Source organism: Danio rerio, chromosome 20, assembly GCF_049306965.1.
Source record: "Danio rerio strain Tuebingen ecotype United States chromosome 20, GRCz12tu, whole genome shotgun sequence".
NCBI classification, from domain to species: domain Eukaryota; kingdom Metazoa; phylum Chordata; class Actinopteri; order Cypriniformes; family Danionidae; genus Danio; species Danio rerio.
Window position 1 is genome coordinate 24,306,711 of NC_133195.1, and position 23,475 is coordinate 24,330,185.

Consider the following 23,475-nt stretch of genomic DNA (forward strand, 5'->3'; position numbering starts at 1 on the left):
GTATAAGAATAATATAAGAATTAGGTTTTTTTAGCCTTTATAGTGTCCTATTAAGTCGTGTTGAGATGAAAAGAATGTTGGATTTCTGAGTCCTTTAGTTTTATTTAGAATAAGAAAAAATTCTCAAAATATGCAAACAAATAAATAAATGAAACACAAATGTAATGGCATTTGTTAGAACACAGAACAAAACGGGTTTAATAAAACCTAATCAAATGTCTCACATTCTGAACGAATAAATGTTCGTAATGGAATATTGAAAAAGGGCTTTGTTATTCACTCAGCATGCACGGTGTAACAGTTTTCAAAGTCTGTCTAATTTGTTTCACAACAGGCTAATGTCATTTTAGTTGCCTTTTATTTCTTTAGTTTTACTTTCCAAAATTAATCCTCATTTCACTCAACAATTTTACAATGATAATAAGGCTTGTTAACAAGTTTTAAGGCATTTGTTTCATTATTTCAACTTCAATTTCAAGTAGCAGGGTTTTTACAGCAACTGTATATTTCCGTCCTTTCTCATCTTATGCCTTTGTGCCTCCTGGTGGCATAGTCACAAACTGCGGTCATACCTAAAATCACGTGTTAATGTATCACTCATGTCGGAAATGCTCCTTTTAAAGCGTCACCCACTGCATATTCACAGTATGTGTATGCATGCGCACACACAAGACAAGTGGTAACACTTTACAGAAAGGTTGTATCAGTTAAAGTTAGTTTACTGCATTTAAGTTAGTCTAATGCATTTACTAACATGAACAAACAATGAACAATACATTTACTAGAGTATTTGTTCATGTCAGTTGGTTAATGAAAATACTGTTGTTCATTGTTAGTTCATGTTAACTTACGGTGCACTAATGTTAACAAGTATGAATTTGGATGTTAATAAATCATTAGTAAATGTTGAATTATGATTAATAAATGTTGTACAAGTATTGTTTATAAGTAGTTCATGTCAGTAAATACATTAACTAATGAACCCTATTGTAAAGTGTGACCAAATAAGTTGTTTATATCTTTATTAAAGTTGTTTATATATCTTTATACATTGTTTACATATAACAACAAATTATACCATCAATTCCAATCAATTTATTGAATTTTTACTCAAAATAAAATAAAATAGAGTATTAATTTCCCTTTGCACAGTTGCACAGCAGTCTGTGTGGGGGATTTTGATTAACGTTCTATGAGAAACATGGAAATATTCAGATATAAACATTATAATGTTAATAAGGAAAACATATACATGTACAACAAAGTTTTAAACTTTGCTTCAAATAAGATTAAAAAAAAAAAACATTACAGCAAACTAAAAATATTTAATTGCAATAAATATATTTATTAATAATAAATGAAACATTTTTAAAAAAGAAATTTATAAAAAAATAACAGTTTAGCAATAGAGTGCAATGAGTAATTTCATTTATGAGTAAACCCATTATGACATTATACTTCTGTCAGTTTTGTACAAAAATTAAAAAATTATATATATATATATATATATATATATATATATATATATATATATATATATATATATATATATATATATATATACTATATATATGCACACTTTATATATATATATATATATATATTATGTATATATATATGTGTGTGTGTGTGTGTGTGTGTGTGTGTGTGTGTGCGTGTGTGTGTGTGTGAACGTCTTTTAAGTTTATTTTGGGATCAAAAACACACAATTGTACAACTGGCAAAATTCTCTTTGGCTGCTTTCGAAATTGCATGCTATTCGAGTAGGTACTGCATTTGAATTTGAATTTACTACATAACCGTGAATTCTATATAGTATTAATGCGAGTAGTATGAATTGAACATGGACATATTACATTCGCCATTAGTCATTATCATGTAACCTACCTTTGTTAGTTGCGTTGCTTCACTCCTATTCGGACATACTATATAGTACAAAAGTATGCGATTTCGGAAGCAGCATTCGTTATGTGATAGACAGGTATATTTCTAAAATTGCTCTTAAATTCTTGCCTGTTCTGACATGGTGCCAAGTCACTTGAAGAGACTGTGAGGTGCTGAATGTCCTCCACCCTCTGTGTGTCTGTTCTCTGATGAGTGGTGCTGAGAAGAACACTTTCTGCAGACTCCAGACTCTCCTTTATTCTTCTCAAGGCTTCCAGATGAACTGAACAATCAGCTGCTGTAGCACATACCTGTGGTTTAAACCCAAAACCCATCATTAAATCAAATAACTGCAAAATTGTTGAAGATAATGACATGTATTTTATCCATATAATTAGTTGGCAGCACTCAGGTCAGGTTTCCTGTCAATACAAGAAGTCTTGTTTTATGGTGAATGTAATTTACTGTAATGGCCATTTATAAAAAGTGATGAAAATCCCATTACAAGTAAAAAGGCATGATAACTTGGATGCGATTAAAGAGCAATGCACAAGCAGAAAATAAAACTGTCTATATCAACCTGTCCAGAGATGCATGCAGTCAATTCATGATCCATGTTTTAAGCAATGACATAAGGATTATAACATGAACAAAAACAGAGAGAAAAGAAATATAGGAACAAACTTCTGTACACATCATTAACTGACAGATAATCCTTCAGGTAAGAAAGACTAATTTCAACATACTGCATTAATTCTCACACGCTGCACAGGTATATTCGTTGTACACAGATGATTAAACTGATTAAAAAAGCAGTAAATTTGGTTCATAGAAATAGCAGTTCAATTAAAATAAACTAATCAAAACGAAAGGACTGTGCTCGTGTCGGTTCCTCGCTGCATACAAAATAAGGCCTCGTTTAAACTTATAAGTTTTAGTTTTTAAACACATAACTTTTGCTACGGTTACGCCTTCTGCCCACACTACTTTTTTGAGCCCCAAAAACAAAGCGTTTTGGAAATGTTGAAGAGGCTGTTTACGTTTTTAAAAACTGTTGCTCAGTATCAGTGTGTATGGGGGGAAAACGGAGACATCTGAAAACGGAGGCTGATTGGGTTTTTTTCTCAATATTAACAAAGTTCAGTCTTGTATTCTTTCCTTGTATGTTCAGACTTCACAAGTTTGATACGGAAAACAAACTCCCGAGGACACCTCAGGTAAATCTTCAAAGCAAATAGTGTACTTTTTTAACATCATTTACATCACCCTGGTTACTTAACAATAAAATAAAAACATGATATGAGGAACTGCCTATTTTTATTTTGATATTAGCAACTTAACAGACACCAAAAATGTTGAGGCTCCGTGTAGCTACATATTTATATGACCATCATCTCCACTGTATGCATATTTAGAGCAAAACAGAGCCTATAACATAACTGCCTCCTTTCATTTTCATTGAAAAATACGAAACATACCCTGACTCTTTTGCTGAATATCAAGTTTAATAATTAATAATGGCCACTATTAAAAGTATAATGTACACTAAGTTTATACAATATAGGAAAAGCAAACCAAATGTCAGTCCAAATGTCTAGAGGCAGTGTACGTGGTTACATAAATTCATTTAATAACTTATCTTTGCGCTTAGCCAAAACACATTACCTGATAACAAGTAATAGATTCAAAAGACCAAAAAAACGTTAGATAAAGACAAGATTAATTAAACATCACGTTTAACAACTATACATCCAGCGGTATATTCTTGATTACCTGTCCAACATGCACTGCTCTGATCTGGGTAGGTATGACAGATGAGATTCATACCGCGTTTTCAGTGGTATAGTGTGGACGAAAATCTTTTCAGAAAAGCTAGGTGAACTACCAGTGTGGATGTGGACCGTTTTTGTTCTATGCCGCTTAAAAAAAACTTAAAACGTATTAGTGTAATCTCAGTAAGGAGTAACCCTGATTTTTTCTTACCTCCCACTGTGTCCTGACTGACTGAGAGAGGAGGTCCATGTCTCTGAGCTGGGCATCAGAGCAGAAATCCCCCATACCCTTTAGGGCTTCTAGAAATGTCTCCAATACTGTAGGCCTCAAAAAACGTGATATTGCCTATAGGACGAAAATAGCAAAAAGTTGTTAATAATTTACAGTATGTGTTTTGGCTGACTATTTAATATTTTTAGAAACCATTATTTTACAAGTTTGTCTCACCTGTCTTTTCTTGCCTTGTTTTTTAGATTTGTCTCTGGTACGGATCACAGTAATCACATCCTGTATGTGTTCATCCAGGTGATTTTTGGCTTTCTCCAGTCTGCTCCTGGCTAAAGCCTGAGCTCTGGCAAACACCTCATTCTGAACTGGGATATGAGGAACGCCTGAAGCCTGTACTTGTTGTGGAAAGCTGTGACTTCTTGCTAAAACCCTTTGTTTTGGGTGTAAAGTTGTCACTGAGGTCTGAGATTGCAATTTTGGTGGTGAATCAAAGAAGTGTTTAATTGGGGTTCTTAGCCGAGTCACTGTGACCGCTTCACCTAAAGTGCTTTGGCAGGAAGCAGACTGGGTTTGCGATTGCTCATCATGGGGCTGGGTAAAGCTGCAACTTTTGACTAGAACAGTTTGTCTTTGCTTCGAGGGTGCTAATAAGGTTTGAACTTGGCGTGTTGGTGGTGAAGCTAGGTGCTGTTCAATTGGCATTCTTAGTGGAGTCATGGTATCTGATTTAATCAAAGTGCTTGTGCTGGACATAGTGCTGGATGAAACTGATGGCTCAGTAGATTGTCTTGAGTCTGTAGATACAACTTGAAGGTCCATTGGTCCAAAGCCACCCATTTGGTTTGACTCTACAGGTATAATCTGAAGTGGATCTGAGAGTCCAAAGCCAATGGTCGGGCTTGTGTTTACATGAACAACCTGTACCTCTGATTGTCTAAAGCCACTTGTTTGGCTTAAGTCTACAGAAACCACCTGGAGAGGGTCCGAGGGCTCACTGCATTGTTGTGATTCTACAGAGGTAACATGAAGATGTTCTGAGGATCCAATGTTGCTAGATTGGCTTGACTCAACAGACATAACCTGTAAAGGGTCTGAGGATTGAAGGCCAGTGGTTTGGTTTGATCCTACAGAGCTAACCCAAAGACGGTTTGAGGGTGGAAAGCCACTCATCTGACTTGAGTTTACACTGAAAACGTGAGGTTCTGATTGTCTAAAGCTACTGGCTTGACTTGAGTGTACAGAAATTTCTTGGAGAGGGCTTGATGCTCCAAAGCCACTGGTTTGTTTTGACTCAATAGGGATACTATGGAGAGTGTCTGAGTGTCCAAAGCTAATGGTCTGGCTTGTGTTTACAGAGACAACCTGAACTTCTGATGGTCTAAAGCCCCTTGTATGGCTTGAATCTACAGAAACAACTGGGAGAGGGACTGAGGGTTCAATGCTGCTGGATTGGTTTGACTCTACAGAGATAACCTGAAAAGGTCCTGAGGATCCAGGGCACGAGGTTTGGCTCGAGTCTACAGAGATAAGATGAACTTTAGTCTGGGGTTTCATTTGAACCTTCCTGCCAACAACGGATGACAACAAAGGCTGTTTGAGGTCTGCTTGCTGTATTTGGCATTTAGCTTTCCTTTGATCTTCGGGAGATTTATCATGAAACTGACTGAGGGCCTGGTGCTTTGCACCACCAGTGGCTTCAAATGGTGTCTGCAGCTGAAAGGAATGAAAGTCTTGTTTTTGAGATTCCACTGGGCTGTCTAAGGAAAGTTTGCTGCTTCGAGAGAACATCTGATAGTGCTGAATGCTTCCAGTTTGAAATTCAGGCTGAGAAAGTGTATGCACAAAAACCTTGGAAGCAGGCCGTGCACTTTCAGGCTGTCCTTCACGCTTTACTCCATGACAACTGAGCATCTCAGTAACCTCCTGACAGACATACAAAAAGATGCGAGATGTTATAAAACTTTCAACTTCCTCCACAGAACCTGCTCTGTAATGAAACACACCTGGCAGAGAGAGACTGTCTGCTTCAGTCGGTCTTGAAGGTCTGTTATGCTGAGGTAAGGCAGGGTGAAGTTCTTTTGCAAAGATGTCACGAGAACTTGCAGGTCCTCGCCCTCTGTCACCACCTGTCCTTCCAACTGTAGACCTCTAGATATCAAAGCCTGCAACAGGAATCAACAGGGATGACAGTTTGAAAGCTCTGCTTTAAGTATCCAAATTAACTATGCCAATCAAAGCCAATTTCTACTCACTTTAGCCCTAAGATGTGGCTCCAAGTGGCCTCGACGCTGCCTGCTGCTTAGGTGCTGGCAGACCTCTTGGGCCTCTGTGCTCCAGTTTTCAAGCTCAGCTAATCTGCCTTCAAGAAGAGACGCCGCTCTCTGGAGCCCCTCACACACCTGATCTACTCGGTTTAAAGTGTTATACATCTGGCCAAAAAAAGAGCACATATTTAGTCATCAATTACTCGCATTAGCATCACACAATATTTAAGAAAAGTAGTTCATCCAAGAAAAAGATAAGGGTTCCAGATTGGGGGTGTCAGGATAGAACTTCTATAGAGAGAAACCAAATAAAAATGAAATACTGACAACACACCTTAACATTGGAGTCAGTGTACCTACTACTAACACAAAATACAGGAACACAATTTACTGACAGTCTTAATAAATTAAATTGATATCTACAAATGCAAATGAATCAGTCTACAGACTTGATTCAGTAAAAAAAAAAAAAAACTGTTTATTTCTTTCACAGACATGACTGATATATGACTTTTAATTTCAACCCCATATTGTACACAACTAATAAATGAAACATTGATGGATTATTTCCTAACCTCTAGCAGTGCTTGCTTGAGTTTGTGAAGAGTTTCCTCTTTGCAGTCTGGAGATGGATATATTGAGTTTAAATCAAGCTCTGAAATCTTTTTAATTATGCCCTGAGGAAAAGGAAGAAAAACACATTTTTTTACAAAGAGAAAATGTTTGTAAGTAAAGGCTAAGACAAGCAAATAAGAAACCAAAACAAAAGCTAGAATAGATCTAGAACCACCATACAAACTGTAAAAGTTTGCAGCTTGAACAGAGAGCTCAGTATACCTGTAGTTTCTTTCTATAAATGCGCAGGGGTCCAGATGACACTTCGAGAGTATCTCTAAGTACACAGCCCGATTCCTGCATCAGGCCTTGAGCAGTTTGAACACCTGGAACTGTACAGATGGGCTGATGGGTCACTGCCTGAAAACATGCCATTCACAACAACAAAATTTATTATTAAAAAAAGAACAACTTTTAAAAAACATTTGTCACATGGGTGTGAAACGACAGATCAAAAGGCCAAAAAAAAAAATCGGATACTTTAATGAACAGCAAGTGCGAATGATGAAATGGAAAACCATAGGTATGCTCATTTGTTTTGAAAACACAATAGGCTGAAGTATACCAACTTGTCAATGCAAGAAAGGTAAAAACAGTTTGAACTATCCACCAAAAGGTATGCAACTTAAAAGAGGATAAGAGAAGGCTGGGTCTCAGCAGTTTAAAAACAAAACTCTTTATTCAATCCTGTTGAACAAGTTCATACAGCAAAATAAACTTTTCCGCCACACCTGCTTATGAATAAACTGAGCAGATTCACCAGCTGTAAATATTGCTTGACAGCTTTGAAACTATATTCTGCATATTCCTTTTCTCCATAAATAATTGTGAAAAATAATGAATACCACTTGCAACGTGCAACACATACACAAACACATACTTTTGTACTCATTCTACACACTGACATGCGTGTTGATTTTTTTTTAAAGGTAAAGTTAAAAATAGACAACCTTACATTTACATAGCGCTTTTCTAGACACTTAAAGCGCTTTACACAGTGGGGGGAATCTCGTCATCCACCCCCAGTGTGCAGCATCCACCTGGATGACGCGACAGCAGCCTTACTGGGCCAGACCGCACACCACACACCAGTTGATCGGAGGCCAAAGGGGAAATTTGGCCAGGATGCCGGAGTTAAACCCTACTCTTTTTTGAAGGACATCCTGGGATTTTTAACACAGAGAGTCAGGACCTTGGTTTAACATCTCATCCGAAAGACAGGGCTTACTGAGCAGTTTAGAGTCCCCTTCACTATACTGGGGCGTTAGGTCCCAAACAGACCACAGGTTGAGCTCCCCCTGTTGGCCTCACTAACACCACTTCCGGCAGCAACCAACATTTCCCATGTGGTCTCCCATCCAGGTACTGACGGGGCACACCCCTGCTTAGCGTCAGTGGGCAACCATGTGAGAGTTGCAGAGAGCTAGTTCGAACAATACTGAATCTCAAATCTAATCTATTTTATTAATTGTTTGGTTTAAACTTTATTTATTCTACAATTTCTAATTGTTGAGCAACTGTGAAAATTTTGACCGTTGTAAAATATTTACTTATTCTGAATGATCTTAAAAAGCATCTACTACTTTTAAACACAAATGTTTTGTAAATAATGCAATAATGCAAAGTATGAAAATGCAATCATTAAGCACATTAGACATGAAATTATAATTCAAGAGCACAGCATTTGAAGCTCTAGTTTTGTAACTGCTTACTAATGTTTATTAATGTAGAGTTTAGGGCTGCACGATATTGGAAAAATCTAACGTTGCAATATTTTTTTATTCTGCAATATATATTGTTATATGAAGACAATTTCACCAGATGAGTTCGGGTGAATAACTGGAAAGAATTTATAATTGTAGATTGATTGGGAGTGCATAAAACATAAATAAAAAAAAACTACAAAAAAATTTTGTTTTATGAGCAAGTCTATAAAATTAATCTTTATTTATTTTTCAAAGTTATAAACAGTGCAACTTCTTATGCCTGAACGTTTTTAAAATCCTCACAGGCCTTTAAAACACTTGCAAAATGATACAAATAATCCAGACTCAACATGGTGTATACTCGTGATGTAACTATTGCAAATGATCACATTGCTATCGATATCGAGGTAAAAACAATATATTGTGCACCCCTAGTAAAAATAATGCATAACAAATGATGAATTAACTATTTGCGAATGCTTAGTAAATGATTTATAGTGTGGAGTTATAAAAAAAAAAGTTAACAATTAATGTAAATCATCATTCAAACAGGCTTAAAATGTTAAGTGTGTTAATTTTGAAGCCTACTGAAAACTACAAGACAATGGTTTATCTTTACAAACTCACAAACTTGGTCCTTTTTATGAAGTCAGCCCACTGCATGTTGAGCCTGCGGAGCTCATCAGATAGAGAATGGCTGGTGGATGTATCACTCATCTCAATGAGAAAGTTGCCTGCTTCGTTCAGCTGGGCTTGACGTGTACTCCACTCATTCTCGCTGGAGGAAAAACGCTTCTGCTGCATTATCAAAAGAAAAGAAAAAAACACAAGCAAACCATGAAAAATGAAGCAACTACACACAAACATCAGCCATAACCTGAAGTTAGAAAAGTGTACGTCTTGAACACAACAAACAGGACGAAGCAGTCTCTTCATGAATTCGTCATCACAAAATTTATCACAAAATCAAGAAAATATCACAAAATTCTGAGGACCCTGCAATTGTTTTGTACAGTTCGGGGGATATTATGCAGACATCCCCCAAAGTGACCAGTGGAGAATATTATGTGGATGCCCTCTAAGTGACTGGCATGGAATATTATGTGTATGTTCACTGTTATTGTCAATTATGTTAACAATCCTCTGAGTGATAAATATAACTTTGTTTAAATTGTAACATTTGTTTAAATTGAAAGACATTTTTAAAATGTTGCTTATTTTAATTAGTTGTAGTCTATCAAATATAAAATGTGCTTTATAGGTTTGTGGGGTATCAGAATTAAAAAAAATAAAAAAATCACTCGGGCAATAAAAACGTTTCTTTCCATTTAACAATGTTTACTACATTTTCAAGCATTATAACAATACACTTTGTTAAAAAACTGTGTTTCTCCGTCTTTCTTTCGTTCTTTTCATTTTCCCATTTTGTAATGTAACTTAAAACAGTCCATTAAGGGCAGAGCAAACCATTACAAACAAAGGAGCAGTGGTGAAATCAACAATGTACACAATTAAACATATCAACATGTTTAAATTGTAGATGAATTTGAGCTCTAATAATAAATGATATTAAATGGCTCTTACAGGGTAGACATTAGTTTCTGTTTTTGTTTTCTCAGTGTTTACTTCATTTTAACGGCACAAAAATAAAAAAATGTTTTTGCAAATTTTCACTGCAATCCTTTTAGTAGGAATCTGAAAAATGTCCTGCAAAATCCTGAAGAGACTAAAAAAAGATGATCACTATTCTGATATTATAATAACTAATGAAATAAGATTTTCTAATAAAATAACAAGACACCAGCATTTGATAATGTCAGTTATCAAATGCTGTATTGTACCTCTTTCTCTTGCATCTGTGTTTGACTCTCCTGCCCCAGCCAGACCTGTAACCGATACAGGTAGTCTTTGTAGGACTCCCATGCACCCAGCACACGCTCCATAGTAGACTTGACTGATTCTGCAGCATCAGTGATGGCTCTTGTTTCACTATCAGCTTCCTTTACCTGCCTGTTTACCACAGGCAAGTCGTCCGCTGCAAAAGAAACAGAAAGAGCAAATCAGATAGAAGTAATAGGAAGAAGCCAATGACTTTTATTAATGGATTTAATACAAACTTACCCAGGGCTGCTTTGCTTGCATAACTGATTGTTGTGTCTTTCAGCTTATGTAGAGCTTCCTTCAACTTCCACACCAGGCCTTCCTTGTCAACAGTTTCCTAGTTGAAGATATATACATTATTTAATAGTTAAAAGATTGAATTAGAGTAACAGTGTAGTGTTAAAGAGAAAAGTAAAAAAATAAATAAAAAATAAAAAACTTTACCGTCAATGGACTTTTAAATGTGTTTTTGGTTGATATAGGGTGTGTGGTTAACACAAACTCAATATATCTTTATGTTTTATTCTACAATAAAAACTTTCAGCTTTTCCATGTCTTGAAAATGAGTGCTTGCTAGCAAGTGGTTAAATGGCTGTCAAATATATCACCACAACTCCAGGAAAACTCATCTACTCACTTTTACAGCCTTGTTGTTTTTATACTCTCTTGTAAACTTCATTCTTACTCAAACTCTCCGACATGTAGATTAAAGATTAAAAGAGATGTTTTAATCTGTTTTTTTTGTACGTGTAGCTTTATTTAACGTATTTGTATTATTTTTGCTTTAAAATTCAAGCCTTGATAATCTTTATTAATTAACAAAAATTAGCAAACTTTGTCAATAACCCAAAGGATAATGTAAAAGATCATTGAAAAAATCAAAGTTTGATGAAAACAGTCTTCTGCTTTCTGCTTGATTGAAAGCAGAAGATTTGAAAAGGCAGCTAGACTTCAATGGTCCAAGACCGCCCAAGCAGAAGTCTGATCAATACAATTCAGAGCAACCAATAACAGTACATTCTGTTTAATTCTGTTCTTTTTAAACGATACAATAACATTCTGTTTAATGTCATGGATGTGTGTGGAAGTGTTAAAAAGCTTTTTACAAAGCATCTATTTGATCCTGACAATCTTTGTGCACCATTTATCCAACTATAATACAATAACTTGTAAACACAATGGCTTTCTTCTTGCATGAAGAGGTTTGGCATCATAATAGCTGTGTTTCCAGATGGACCAAACATTAATATTATACAGTATGTGTCCACTGGAAATCCTGTAGAATTCTATTATTCAGATTATAAAGTTTTTTTTTTTAAATTTCCTTTTTGTGTGCATTATGTTTTTAAAATTATGTTAACGTTCAGTCTGAGACTGAACCTAGTGTGAAGTTAAATTCTGAGTTGAAATTGTAATCTCTAGTACTCTTTATTTTCATTTATTGCAGGAACATTTATTAAATGGTTAAAAAGGCAAGCAAACTGACTGAGCTTCAGGATTAACAGGATGAATTTTACTTATGCAATTTGTACATAGTTCAAAAAGAAAAAGGAAAAAAAATGTTCCTTTGTAATTTTAGAAATTCAACGGGTAATTTTCAATATCATATTAGCACTATAACTATTGTCTGATCAATAAAGCACATGAGCTCAGAGTACTGCACTTGTAGTCCTTGTGTACTGTCACAATAAACATTGAAAAAAAATCAGTTTTCTGACTTGACCATGTAATTTACGCTCAAGAACAAACTGTTGCAGTCATGAAGTTATGCTCATCACCCTGTCAAATTTATTCAATTTGTTTTTTATCTACACAATTTTTTTATTCAAAGTACTATTGGAACTGCTATTTTTATACTATAACCCTTCATTTAACATTTTACAAACAGAATGTGAAGTTAAACGTTCAGGCATACCTTGCAGAGTCTGCAAAATGCTAAATATTTTAATAAAACTGTATTTATGACTTAATGTACGAGGTTTTAAACCAAGTCCAAGCTAGAATTACAGCTCATCTTAGATATTTTTGCATCTCCAATAACACATAACCTTGCATATTTACAGTGTACACACTTTATTTTATTTTTAAGCTTAAATTGAATTTAAACATTTTTAAATTAACTTTAAATTGAACACAGAAATCATTTTTTAAGAGAAACCACAGCAATGCAATAACTGTTCTATATGATCACATACATGCCAATCCTGTAGAAGAGATTGCACAGACTCCTGGGAGCCATAAGGTCCTTTCCACAAGCTCAGCTTAGACTTCAGACGTCCCAGCAGGTCATAAACATGGTGCATCTGCTCTCTATATTGTAGCTTGATGCCGTGGTACTTGGCTGTTACTCTGGCACTGGTGAAACTAACAAAACAATGAGGAAAATTAACAAAAAAACAGAATATCTGCTGAAAAGACCATCTTGATTTAGCACATTTCCAGGACAATTCATGGTTACTTATAAAGCCTGATGTGGACACCAGCATCTCAGAATATTAAAAAACACAACATTTGCTGGTCTGAAAAAATATGGTATGCCCAACCGTCTTTTGATCTCTTCCAGCTTCTCGACTGGTACTTGAGGACAGTTATCATCATCTGCGTTACAGTAGTGATGAAGTGTGTTCAAGTGCTGGCTTAAATCTTCAACCAGGACCTGAGGAAGCAGCAAGAGAAAACACAAACATGTATATAATTCAGAAATACCTATCGAATCATGAAAAAACCTGGCATTACACTGACCTTCAGCTGTTCTTGCTTATGTCTGGCATCTCTGGCAGCAAGGGCATGATCTTCTGTGTTGCTGCTGTCTTCAGTAAGCACAGCCTCTATGTGTTGAAGCCACTGGCCTAGTGTGTTCAGAGGTGCTGGCAAACCAACATCAAGCTCACTTTTGTACTCTTGTAACTAGGGAGAATGCACAAATATTTTTTGTTTGTCATTCAAATGTATTGTACCCTGAAATCTTTTTCTTTCCTAATAAGATGTCTTCAATAAAAGGTACAATTAAAGAATGTCTCACACATTTAAATATAAACAAATCAACTAATTTAATTTAACTCCAAAAGGGGTTTCTTTAGATATTAAGGGATTTATAACGTCAATGTACAGTTGCAAATAACAGCCTTTAGAACAAAATATACAAATTGTTATGCATCCAAATCCCATAAGACTGGCAGCTGTCCACATCAAATGATAGCAATACATCAAAAACAAATCAAACCATTAATTTATGTTTGTTTGCTACATTTCAAATTGATAAAATATGCAAAACATGTATGTTTTTTGAATATAACTTGTAATAGTAGTATATTACCCCTTGTTTTTTTAACTTGTGGCACTTGTAATATATATTTTGATTTATTATTCAGCATAATACACTTTTTAATGTTATTTCTGTGGTTATCTCAAGGGTCTGGGATTGAACTGAACAAGCACGATCAGACAATTAATTAATAACTGTTACAAAAACTGATGTCTAATGTTTACCACGCTTATTTTGATCTCAGCTTTATAGTGGCTTTGAATCAAAACATAGTTAGAAACGATACTCTTTTACAGGGTTTATACTCTTTCACATTCACACTTTTGTCGAAAAAAAGAATGCAAAGATTTTCAGAACTATCCTAATTTCCATATTTTTCTGAATTCACTGAATGTACCCTCTCCTCCATGGCATCCCAGGCCTTTCTCAGTTCCATCTGCTCCTCGTTGGGTTTAGTAGATCGCTTCATTGCACTGAGCACTGGAATAACTGGACGTCTCTGCTCATAATACGTGCCCACAAAGTTCTGAAATGCCTTGAATAAAACAAAACCACTTGTTCAGAGATTTACATAACACTTGCATGTTACATTAGAAGGCACTGATTTACAATTGAACACTCAGCATACCTGGTACCTTTCTGCGTATCCCTTCCCCTCAGTGGAAATCCATGAATCCAGCAACTCCTGATAAGCTCGCTGTAGCCAACATTTCATCTCTCTGGCTTTCTGACTGGGTGAAGCCTGAGGGCAGGGTAGGTAACAGATAAACCAATCAGCGATTTATTGTTAAATCAGAAAGCATGCTGAAACAAGTAGACGTTGATTGTGGAATGATATTTTGCGAAGAAAACTTGACATGCACTCCTGTGATGTCTGTACCTGGTGCAGTGGGGAGGCCAGAACTGCAGGAGTGAAGTGTGTGGGAAGGTTGACAGGAGAAAAGCATGTAGGAAAAAGCAGAGTTTGAAGCTGTGTCCGACCAGGAGGGGGAGAAAGAGAGAGGGAATAGCCAATAATAAAAGGTAGGGGGTTTAAAAGAGAGAGAAAGAAGGAAGAATGAAAAAGAGACAGATGAAGCAAAGACACAGATCTGGGGTGCGTTTCGCAGACAACAATGTAACTCATTATAGTATGATGCATCGTTTGGGAAAAGAACGATGTAGTGACGGGTGTTTCCCAATACTCGTAGTTTCTCTGTCGCAGATCCATCATTTGAACCACGTTAGTTATAACGTAAAACGCTCATAATAATGCTGTAAATGGGGTTGTAACAACTTCTTTAGAGAAGAACCCCATAATTTATTTGTGCTAATTATATTGTTTTACACGCATTTAAAGAAAAATCCAATATTAATTTTGGTAAAAACACATCCTGCTTTAATAATAATATTAAGGATGATTATTATTATTATTATTATTATTAATATTATTATTATTATTATTATTATTATTATTAAGGTTATGATTATTATTATCATTATTAAGTAGGATATTGTTTATTTATTTTTTATTTTTTGATAAGTCTACTTTTACAATTTGACGTACAAACCACTGCTGCAATGTTCTAACCAGCAGGCCCATGCCATATACAGTACAGATATTTCATAAAAAAATACTATAAATTAAAAGCATTAACGTATGTTATGTTTTTCTGTTTTCACAAGCTTTGGAGGCATAACATAAATTCCGCTTTTAAATAATAGGTCACCTAAAGCTTTCGTCATGAGCCACGGCTCTGTTCAAAATTACATCAATGTTTTCAAAGTGCACTGCTAAGGAAGCGCAACTGTAAACATGAAGATCGCTAAAACAGAACTGCAAAAATACTTTGAAACTTTATTTATTTATTTTTTTAATAATTCCAAGTTTAAATGTCAGAACGTTCTAAACGAATAGAATAACTGGGAATAGAAGTTTCTAACTACAGCTTTGGTGTAGCTGCAAGTGTACAAGTTTGCAACGCAGTTTGCGAATGTTCGTTTGAACGATGGATTTAGGAAATGCCAAATCAACAAACTATGTTTGTAAAAACGGAACTTGGGACATTAGTTGGCTAATGATGGTATATGGAAACGCACCCCTGGCTGGGACATGTAGATGTAGATGGTCTCACCTCAATATCATCATCAGATAAAGGTAAATCATTGGAGTACTGAAGGAACTGAGCAATGTATGTCATGATGGACTTCTCATCAGGGTTACTGACGTCAACGTCTGTGAAGGAAAAGGTTTTAAAACTGCTTCAACTTTGAAAAAGCTTAATAAAGCATTAACACATTGCACACAATTTATTAATACAAAATATTAATAAATTGTTTTTTGGATTTGCCAGGGGAAAAGTAAAAAACAAAACAAAAATTAACAACCTGTGAAATTTAAATTAGTATTAAAATATTTCACAATTGCTGTTTAACAAAGAGAAGATTTTTTTTCAACCCATTTGTAAACATAATAGTTTTAATAACATATTATCCATTCTTTCATTCATTCATTCATTCATTTTTTCATTTATTTATTCATTCATTCATTCATAAATTTTCCTTCGGCTTAGTTTCTGATTTATCACAGGTCGCTACAGTGAAATGAACTGGCAACTATTCCAGCATATGTTTTACACAGTGGATGCCCTTCCAGCCACAACCCAGTACTGGGAAACAACCATAGTTTCTCACATTCACACACACACTCATAGACTACGGCCAATTTAGTTTACTAAAAAACCCACGCCAACGCGTGAAGAACATGCAAACTCTACACAGAAATGCCAAATTGTCCAGTCGGGACTCGAACACATGACCTTCTTGCTGTGAGTTGACAGTGCCAACCACTGAGCCACCGTGACGCCAATAACCATTGTCATTGTCTTTGCCATGACGGTAGAACAAAACAGTTATTTTGCAAGATGCTATTATTCAAGTTCATTTTAAATGATTAATTAAGTTAACTAGGCAAGTTGGGTAATTAGGCATGTCATTAGACAACAGTGCAATGTTCTGTAGCCAATCGGAAAGAAAAAAAAAATCTAAAGGGGGCTAACAATATTGACCTTTTTTCAATATTGTCATGTTTTATTCCAGCCAACCTAAAAGGTTAGCTAATAGATTTTTATTTTATTTTTAAATATTAAAAAATATAATATGAAATACTGTAGTAAACTTCCAAACCCTGTTAAACGGCACTTGGGAAAATTTGACAGGAGAGTTAATAATTTTGTATTCAAATGTATGTGTTTTCAGTAAAATTATCATTTGCGTTTTTTTCATAAACTACTACTATCGTGCCATTAAAAAAAATTAACCTCACATCACCTTGACCATCAGTGAATACGTTCACATCCATTTACATATATGCTTACATCATATATATGTCTTTCACATCACTTTTTATTGTATGCTCCATCAGCTCCAATCACAGTTTCAATTCAATCAGCTTTGCATTTAATTAGGAGTGAATAAACTATTTCATCTTAGAACAATGTTTTAGGTCTAATTTATATGTTTTGTGTCCATGTAATAGGCAATTAAGTACATCCAGGATGGTTGTTTACACAGAATAAAGCCCTTTAGTCTAATAGAACAGCAGTCGGCTTAGGTGAAAAAATGTAAACATAATAGGCTTCACCTTCTGGCTCAAGTAGTCTGGGAATCCCTAGCTCCTTCTCAGCAAGGTAAAAAGCTTTCTCCAGGTTTTGCTGATTGCTGCTGGTCTGAAATTGGGAGAGATCCACCAGATCTGGCCTGAGGGAGCAGAGGATAGCCAGAAATACCTCTCCACTCCTCCAGCTCGACTTAAAGTCTCTCACGCTAGCTGGACAGCCGACTCTGGAGAAAAAAAAAAAACCAACAACATTTATGTAGAGAGAACTCATCTAATAAAAGTCTTTGAATAGCATGAGCAAGATGAAGCTCACTTCTGGCACTGGTCCCGAACCCACAGGAGCAGAGCTTTTTTAGCAGACAGACGGAAGCGTGTGTGGAGCGGTGATGCTCCTCGAGGAACTGGACTACTGGCTGGAGAACCAGAAAAAGAGTCTAGACTGGACAGGGAGTCCAGGGAGGAGGAACGGGATCCAAATGAGAGGGTACTGGCTAGCTCCTTTATCTGTAATAATGTGGAGAAGAGAGTGCTTAATCATAAAAAAAGAAAAAGAAAAAAAAATGAACATTTAGAGTTGCAACATTAGTGACAACAAGAGCTAACTGTGTTGTCTCTTCATGCTGGCTATATCTGTACTAAAAAGACTACTGTATATAGAACATAACTGTCTATTGCAGAGGGTAAAAGCTGTCTGTAGTCATTGTTTGAAAAAGAAAATCGAAATTAAGAGTGCAGATATAGAAAAATCCTAAACAATCAGCAAACAACCGTTATATTTTAATATTTTAATTGTAATGATCTTATTAATGTAACTAATCAAATGTTACAATAAACATACTTTTTTTTTAAAAATATGCTCTTTTTAATTATACATCTAAATTTTTTAGCAACATAACTGTAAAAATTCATAATAATTGATCATAAAAATCATATGCATCAAATCACTGTTTTTTTATAGATTTCTGACAGATTGCGTGACTCTCAAAAGGACAGTTCACCCAAAATTGTAAATTACTTCATTATTTACTTGCCATCATTTGGTTTTTGCACCTATTTGAGTTTCTTCTGTTGAACTTGAACAATAAAGAATATGGGCTCTATTTTAACAATCTAAGCGAAAAGTCTAAAGCGCATGGTGCAAAAGCATTAGGGGTGTGTTTGAATCCACTTTTGCTATTTTAAGGACGGAGAAAAATACGATTTGCGCCGTGGCACATGGTCAAACAAGGGTTGTGCTTATTTTCTTAATAGGTTATGGGTGTGCTTTGGGAATAAACCAATCAGAGTCTCATCTCTCATTTACTTTAAGAGTCAGTTGTGTCACGCCATGGCGCATTTGCTATTTACATGGTGGACTTTATAAGAGGAAAAACTGAACAGACCATCTGCATCGCGAAGATAAAGAACGAGCCTGCTCAATCGGTCTCTTTACTTTCTCTTTTCTTTCTCTTTCATATAGATAAGGAAAGGAGTTGTACGCAATCCGCTGAAGACATCCATTAGCCTACATAATTAATTTTGTTTGTCAAGCACAAAGATTTTTTTTTAACTATTTGTACATTCAGTTCTAATTTCCAGCAAATTAAAAAATAAACAATAATAACGAAGTGTGGTCAAAAAACTAAGTTATATCCAAGCACACGTTATGCCCCATATGGTCCAAAACCTGACAGGTGGACATATCTAAGCTTGTTATTAATAAAACAAATATAAATATGCATATAATAAATAATATTGCTAATAATAACAATAACAACAATATACAAAAGCAAGTTGTCATGAATAAATTAAATAAAACCCCCAGAGATTAAAGATGGTATGAGGCTTTTTTTTGGTAATAATTTTTTAGTAATAGTTTTTGTAATATTTTAATCCTTTAATTATTTTTTCACATGTAAAGATATTTGCATATGTAACTATGAATTGCATATGAATTGCGCATATTAAGCAATGTGTACACATTTAAGGTACATAACTAACGTGCTCTGCGCTGAACTTTAGACCTGCTTTTAGCTGATCTATTGCACAGTCCATTTTAGTTCCTCAAAATAGCATTGCGCCAACAATGCACCTTAACACACCTCTTTTTTAGACCAAAACACCCATGAGTCCACAAAGTGGCGCAAATGGATTTGTTATTTAAACAACATGGTGGAAAACGCAAAAATTAAGGTTGCGCTGGTCTGAAAACAGCAACACGCCACGGCAAAAATGTCTGTGAACAGGCCCTTTTGTAAATTCGTTCTGGCTATTTTCCAGAAAGAGAATGTGAGGGACCGAGCCAGCACGGACAATAAGGGGCATACAAAAAAAAGAAGATTTTCAAAAATAATTATTTTTAATAAAGTCAAAAAGGTTCACAAAAAGTTCAAAAATAAATTAATTAAATAATTAAATCAATTGAAAGAACAATATACTAAACAAGGAAAACAAACTGAGTTCAAACCAAACAAATCATGTCTAAACCAAAAACAGAACTCCATGAAATGACAAGACAGACCACATTTATAGCACAGGGACTAGTCCACATTAAACAAGAAGGGGGAGACAAAAACATACAATTTACAAATACAATAAACTAAGCCAAACATCTAAATACAAATCTAAATATAAAGTTAAATAAACTATAAATAAGGCAAAACTAAATATAAATCTGAATAAACAAACATTGCAAATCATTATTGAACCTAAACTAAACATGAGCTCTCCCTCCAAGCCATTAAGCCAATGGTATCGGCAGGCGGAACCAAAAGACGGCATCTTGCGGCACGTCGGACCTTTAGTTGGGCGGACCACACCCGGAAACTCTGTTCCTCGTCGGCACTGCAGCACGGTAACTTAAACTCAAAAGAAAACTAAATTAACAAAACATACAGTACAGATAACTGATTTTGTGTGCACCCAAAATAGTAATAAATGTACTGTGAATAATAAAGAAAGGTAATGAGAAACTGAAAGTGTATGAGTCTTATTTAAATCAGATATGAATGAAACGAAAATGTATAAACACAATAACTGAACTGTGACCAATAAATAATCTTAAATGAATAAGTATAACGTGTGTGTGTGTGTGTGTGTGTGTGTGTGTGTGTGTGTGTGTGTGTGTGTGTGTGTGTGTGTGTGTGTGTGTGTGTGTATGTGTGCGTGCATGCCTCACTCTCAATGTGTGGCCACCACACTGGCCATCACATACTCCCTCCCTTCGGGAATGTCACTGGCACATCGGGACAGGTAGTCAGCCGTAAGGTTTTCTTTGCCAGGGACATGTCTGATAATAAACCGGAAGGGCTGCATGGCCAGGTACCAGCGGGTAATACGACTGTTGGTATCTTTCATTTCTTGAAGCCATTGTAGAGCTTTATGATCAGTCTCCAGTATAAACTCCCGGCCTAGCAGATAATACTTTAAAGAGTCCAATGCCCACTTCACAGCCAAGCATTCCTTTTCCACAATGGAATAGCGAACTTCCCTGGGGAAGAGCTTTCGACTCAAGAAGGCCACGGGGCGTCGAGTGTCAGGGCTGCCCTGTAGCAATACAGCTCCCAGGCCTCGATCTGAAGCATCAGTTTGCAAAACAAAGGGTTGGTGGAAATCAGGGTTATGCAAGACAGAATCTTTACTCAAGGCCTTTCTGAGATCTTGGAAAGCTGCAACAGTTTCTTGGGTCCACTTCAGCTGATTGGGACTCCTTGAACCAACCATGTCAGTCAATACTGCAGCCCGCCCAGAAAAGTTGGGAATAAATCTGTGATAAAACCCAGCCATACCCAAAAAGGACCTTAACTCCTTACGAGTTTGTGGCTGTGGACACCTTTCAATGGCCCGTACCTTCTCCACCTGGGGTCGGAGCACCCCTTTACCGATAACAAACCCCAAGTACTCTGTCTCTGCCTTTGCAATGGTACACTTTTGGGGGTTAACTGTCAGGCCGGCTGCCTGAAGGCGTTGCAGGACTTCTTGGAGATGCTGCAGATGTTGCTGCCATGTGTCACTGTACACTACAATATCATCCAGATAAGCAGCTGTAAATGGTAGTCCTCGTAGTACGTGGTCCATTAGTCTTTGGAAGCTGGCCGGTGCCCCATGCAGTCCAAAGGCTAGAACCTTAAAATGGAATAGGCCCCAGGGTGTTTTAAACGCAGTGAGTTCTCTGGACTGTGGTGTCAACGGAATCTGCCAATAACCTTTTGAAAGATCAATGGTGGTTAGAAACTTTGAGGTGCCCAGTCGATCAGTGAGATCACTGATTCGTGGAGTAGGGTAAGCATCAAACTTGGTCACGGAGTTGAGGTAACGAAAGTCTATACAAAACCTTATTGACCCATCCTTTTTCGGAACAAGGACCACAGGGTGGCACCACTCGCTTTTAGAGGGCTCTATAATTCCCAGCCTCAGCATCAGATCCACCTCCTCTTTCAGCGCTTCTTGGAGACGTTCAGGGACCCTGTAACTCATTCTTCGAACTACAGCATCGGGTTTCAACTCAATATTATGTTCAATCAAGGTGGTAAAGCCAGGGTATTCTGAGAAGACTTCTGGTAAACAAATTTCTCTCACCTCATGCTGTTGCTGTGAGGACAGGTGACTCAGATCCACATCTCCTAGAGCTGACTGAGGCAGAAATACTTCAGAATCATCCTCCTCTTTGACTTGCCGGATCATCAAGCTGTGGCTAGATTCAGGAGGACGAGGAAACCATTCTTTAAGCAAATTTATATGCAGAGTACGTGTAGAATGAGCATGGTCAAATAGAGCAACTTCATAGGTGGTAGGACCTAGTTTCCTTTTAATTTCATACGGCCCCTGCCATTTTGCAAGCAGCTTACTTTCATGACTGGGCAACATCACGAGTACCTTCTGACCGGGCTTAAACTGCCGCTCCCGAGCAGATTGATCGTACCAGGTTTTCTGGCGTGTTTGAGCTTCTGCCAAATGAGACTGAGCTAGTGCAGACATCTTTTGCAAACGTTCCCTCATCTGAATCACATAGGATGCCACATTAGTTTCATCATTTCTCTGTGGGTTTCCCTCCCAAACTTCTCGGAGTAATGCTAAGGGACCTTTGACTTCATGACCATAAAGCAACTCAAACGGGGAAAATCCAGTGGAGGCTTGTGGCACTTCCCTGTAGGCAAACAGAAGATATGGGAGCCATTGATCCCAATCAGTGCCAGACTCACCAACAAACTTGCGTAGCATCTGCTTTAACGTCTGGTTAAATCTTTCGGTTAACCCATCTGTCTGGGGATGATAAGGAGTGGTTCTCAAACTCTTGATGCCCAGCAACCTATAGACCTGCTTCAGAAGATTCGACATAAAATTAGTCCCTTGATCGGTTAGAATTTCACTTGGAAAGCCAACTCTGGAGAACAGTTGCACTAGACAGGTAGCCACGTACTTGGCCTTAACTGACCTTAAGGGAAACACTTCAGGATACCTAGTGGCATAGTCAGTCACTACAAGCATAAATCGGTTACCCGAACGACTTTTCTCCACTGGTCCAACTATGTCCATTCCCAGTCTTTCGAATGGAGTGCCTATGAGTGGCAGTGGTTGGAGAGGGACCCGCCTTGGGCAGTCAGAGGACACTTTTTGACATTCAGGGCAGGTTTTACAGTACTGGGCTACTACTGAGTTCAGACCAGGCCAATAGAAGTGTTTTCTGATCCGGGCGATGGTTTTACGTTTCCCCAGGTGGCCAGCCCAAGGAATCGAGTGACCCAGAGTAAGGATAACTTCTCGGACACACTGTGGTACCACCAGTTGTGTCACTTGTCCCATCTGACGATATAGTAGACCCTGGTACATACAAAATCTTTCCTTTGTCTCTCCATCAACAGTTTTTCCATCCTCCTGCTTTGCTCTCTCCAGATAAGGAACAAGACTGGCATCCTCTTGTTGCATCTGCACAATGTTGACCGGCAGCTTAAACTTGGGTGAGAATTCAGCAAACTTATCAACAGGCATTACGGAAGCATTATATTGGATTTTCTCAAACCGTTTCTGTCGTCTGGATTTCCTAGGTTTAGTTGAGCCATCGATTTCTGCATCAAAGAATGGTAGCGTAGCAAGCAACTCTTTACTTTCGTCTCTCTTATGGCTCTGGGCTCGAGTAACAACCATGTTACAGGTGGATGCTGGCTGCAATAAGTCCCACAGTACTGGCAGGTCATGCCCCAAGACTACAGGGAAAGGTAGGTTGTCAGCTACACCGACCTCCAAGAAGTAAGTCTGACCTCTCACCTTCAGATAGACCTCTGC

At 36.9% G+C, this 23,475-nt stretch overlaps 1 protein-coding gene across 7 annotated transcripts in view; it reads right to left on the reverse strand.

The window, feature by feature from the left end:
- syne2a (spectrin repeat containing, nuclear envelope 2a) overlaps nucleotides 1-23,475 on the reverse strand; it is a 168,884-nt gene that overhangs the window by 122,532 nt on the left and 22,877 nt on the right. For 4 of the 7 annotated variants that reach the window (XM_021468616.3, XM_068215480.2, XM_073932715.1 and 1 more), the window contains exons 7-25: nucleotides 17,528-17,718; nucleotides 17,239-17,438; nucleotides 15,731-15,831; nucleotides 14,497-14,586; nucleotides 14,245-14,358; nucleotides 14,014-14,151; nucleotides 13,094-13,258; nucleotides 12,895-13,007; nucleotides 12,547-12,715; nucleotides 10,592-10,688; nucleotides 10,312-10,505; nucleotides 9,098-9,268; nucleotides 6,987-7,124; nucleotides 6,725-6,826; nucleotides 6,138-6,314; nucleotides 5,889-6,047; nucleotides 4,105-5,808; nucleotides 3,868-4,002; nucleotides 2,014-2,195 (exon numbers count right to left, since the gene is read on the reverse strand). In XM_021468616.3, the coding sequence (XP_021324291.2) occupies nucleotides 2,014-2,195; nucleotides 3,868-4,002; nucleotides 4,105-5,808; nucleotides 5,889-6,047; nucleotides 6,138-6,314; nucleotides 6,725-6,826; nucleotides 6,987-7,124; nucleotides 9,098-9,268; nucleotides 10,312-10,505; nucleotides 10,592-10,688; nucleotides 12,547-12,715; nucleotides 12,895-13,007; nucleotides 13,094-13,258; nucleotides 14,014-14,151; nucleotides 14,245-14,358; nucleotides 14,497-14,586; nucleotides 15,731-15,831; nucleotides 17,239-17,438; nucleotides 17,528-17,718 (4,340 nt within the window). The remainder of the gene's footprint in view (nucleotides 1-2,013; nucleotides 2,196-3,867; nucleotides 4,003-4,104; nucleotides 5,809-5,888; nucleotides 6,048-6,137; nucleotides 6,315-6,724; nucleotides 6,827-6,986; nucleotides 7,125-9,097; nucleotides 9,269-10,311; nucleotides 10,506-10,591; nucleotides 10,689-12,546; nucleotides 12,716-12,894; nucleotides 13,008-13,093; nucleotides 13,259-14,013; nucleotides 14,152-14,244; nucleotides 14,359-14,496; nucleotides 14,587-15,730; nucleotides 15,832-17,238; nucleotides 17,439-17,527; nucleotides 17,719-23,475) is intronic. The other 3 variants (XM_073932716.1, NM_001365331.1, NM_001365330.1) reach the window with 1 other exon arrangement.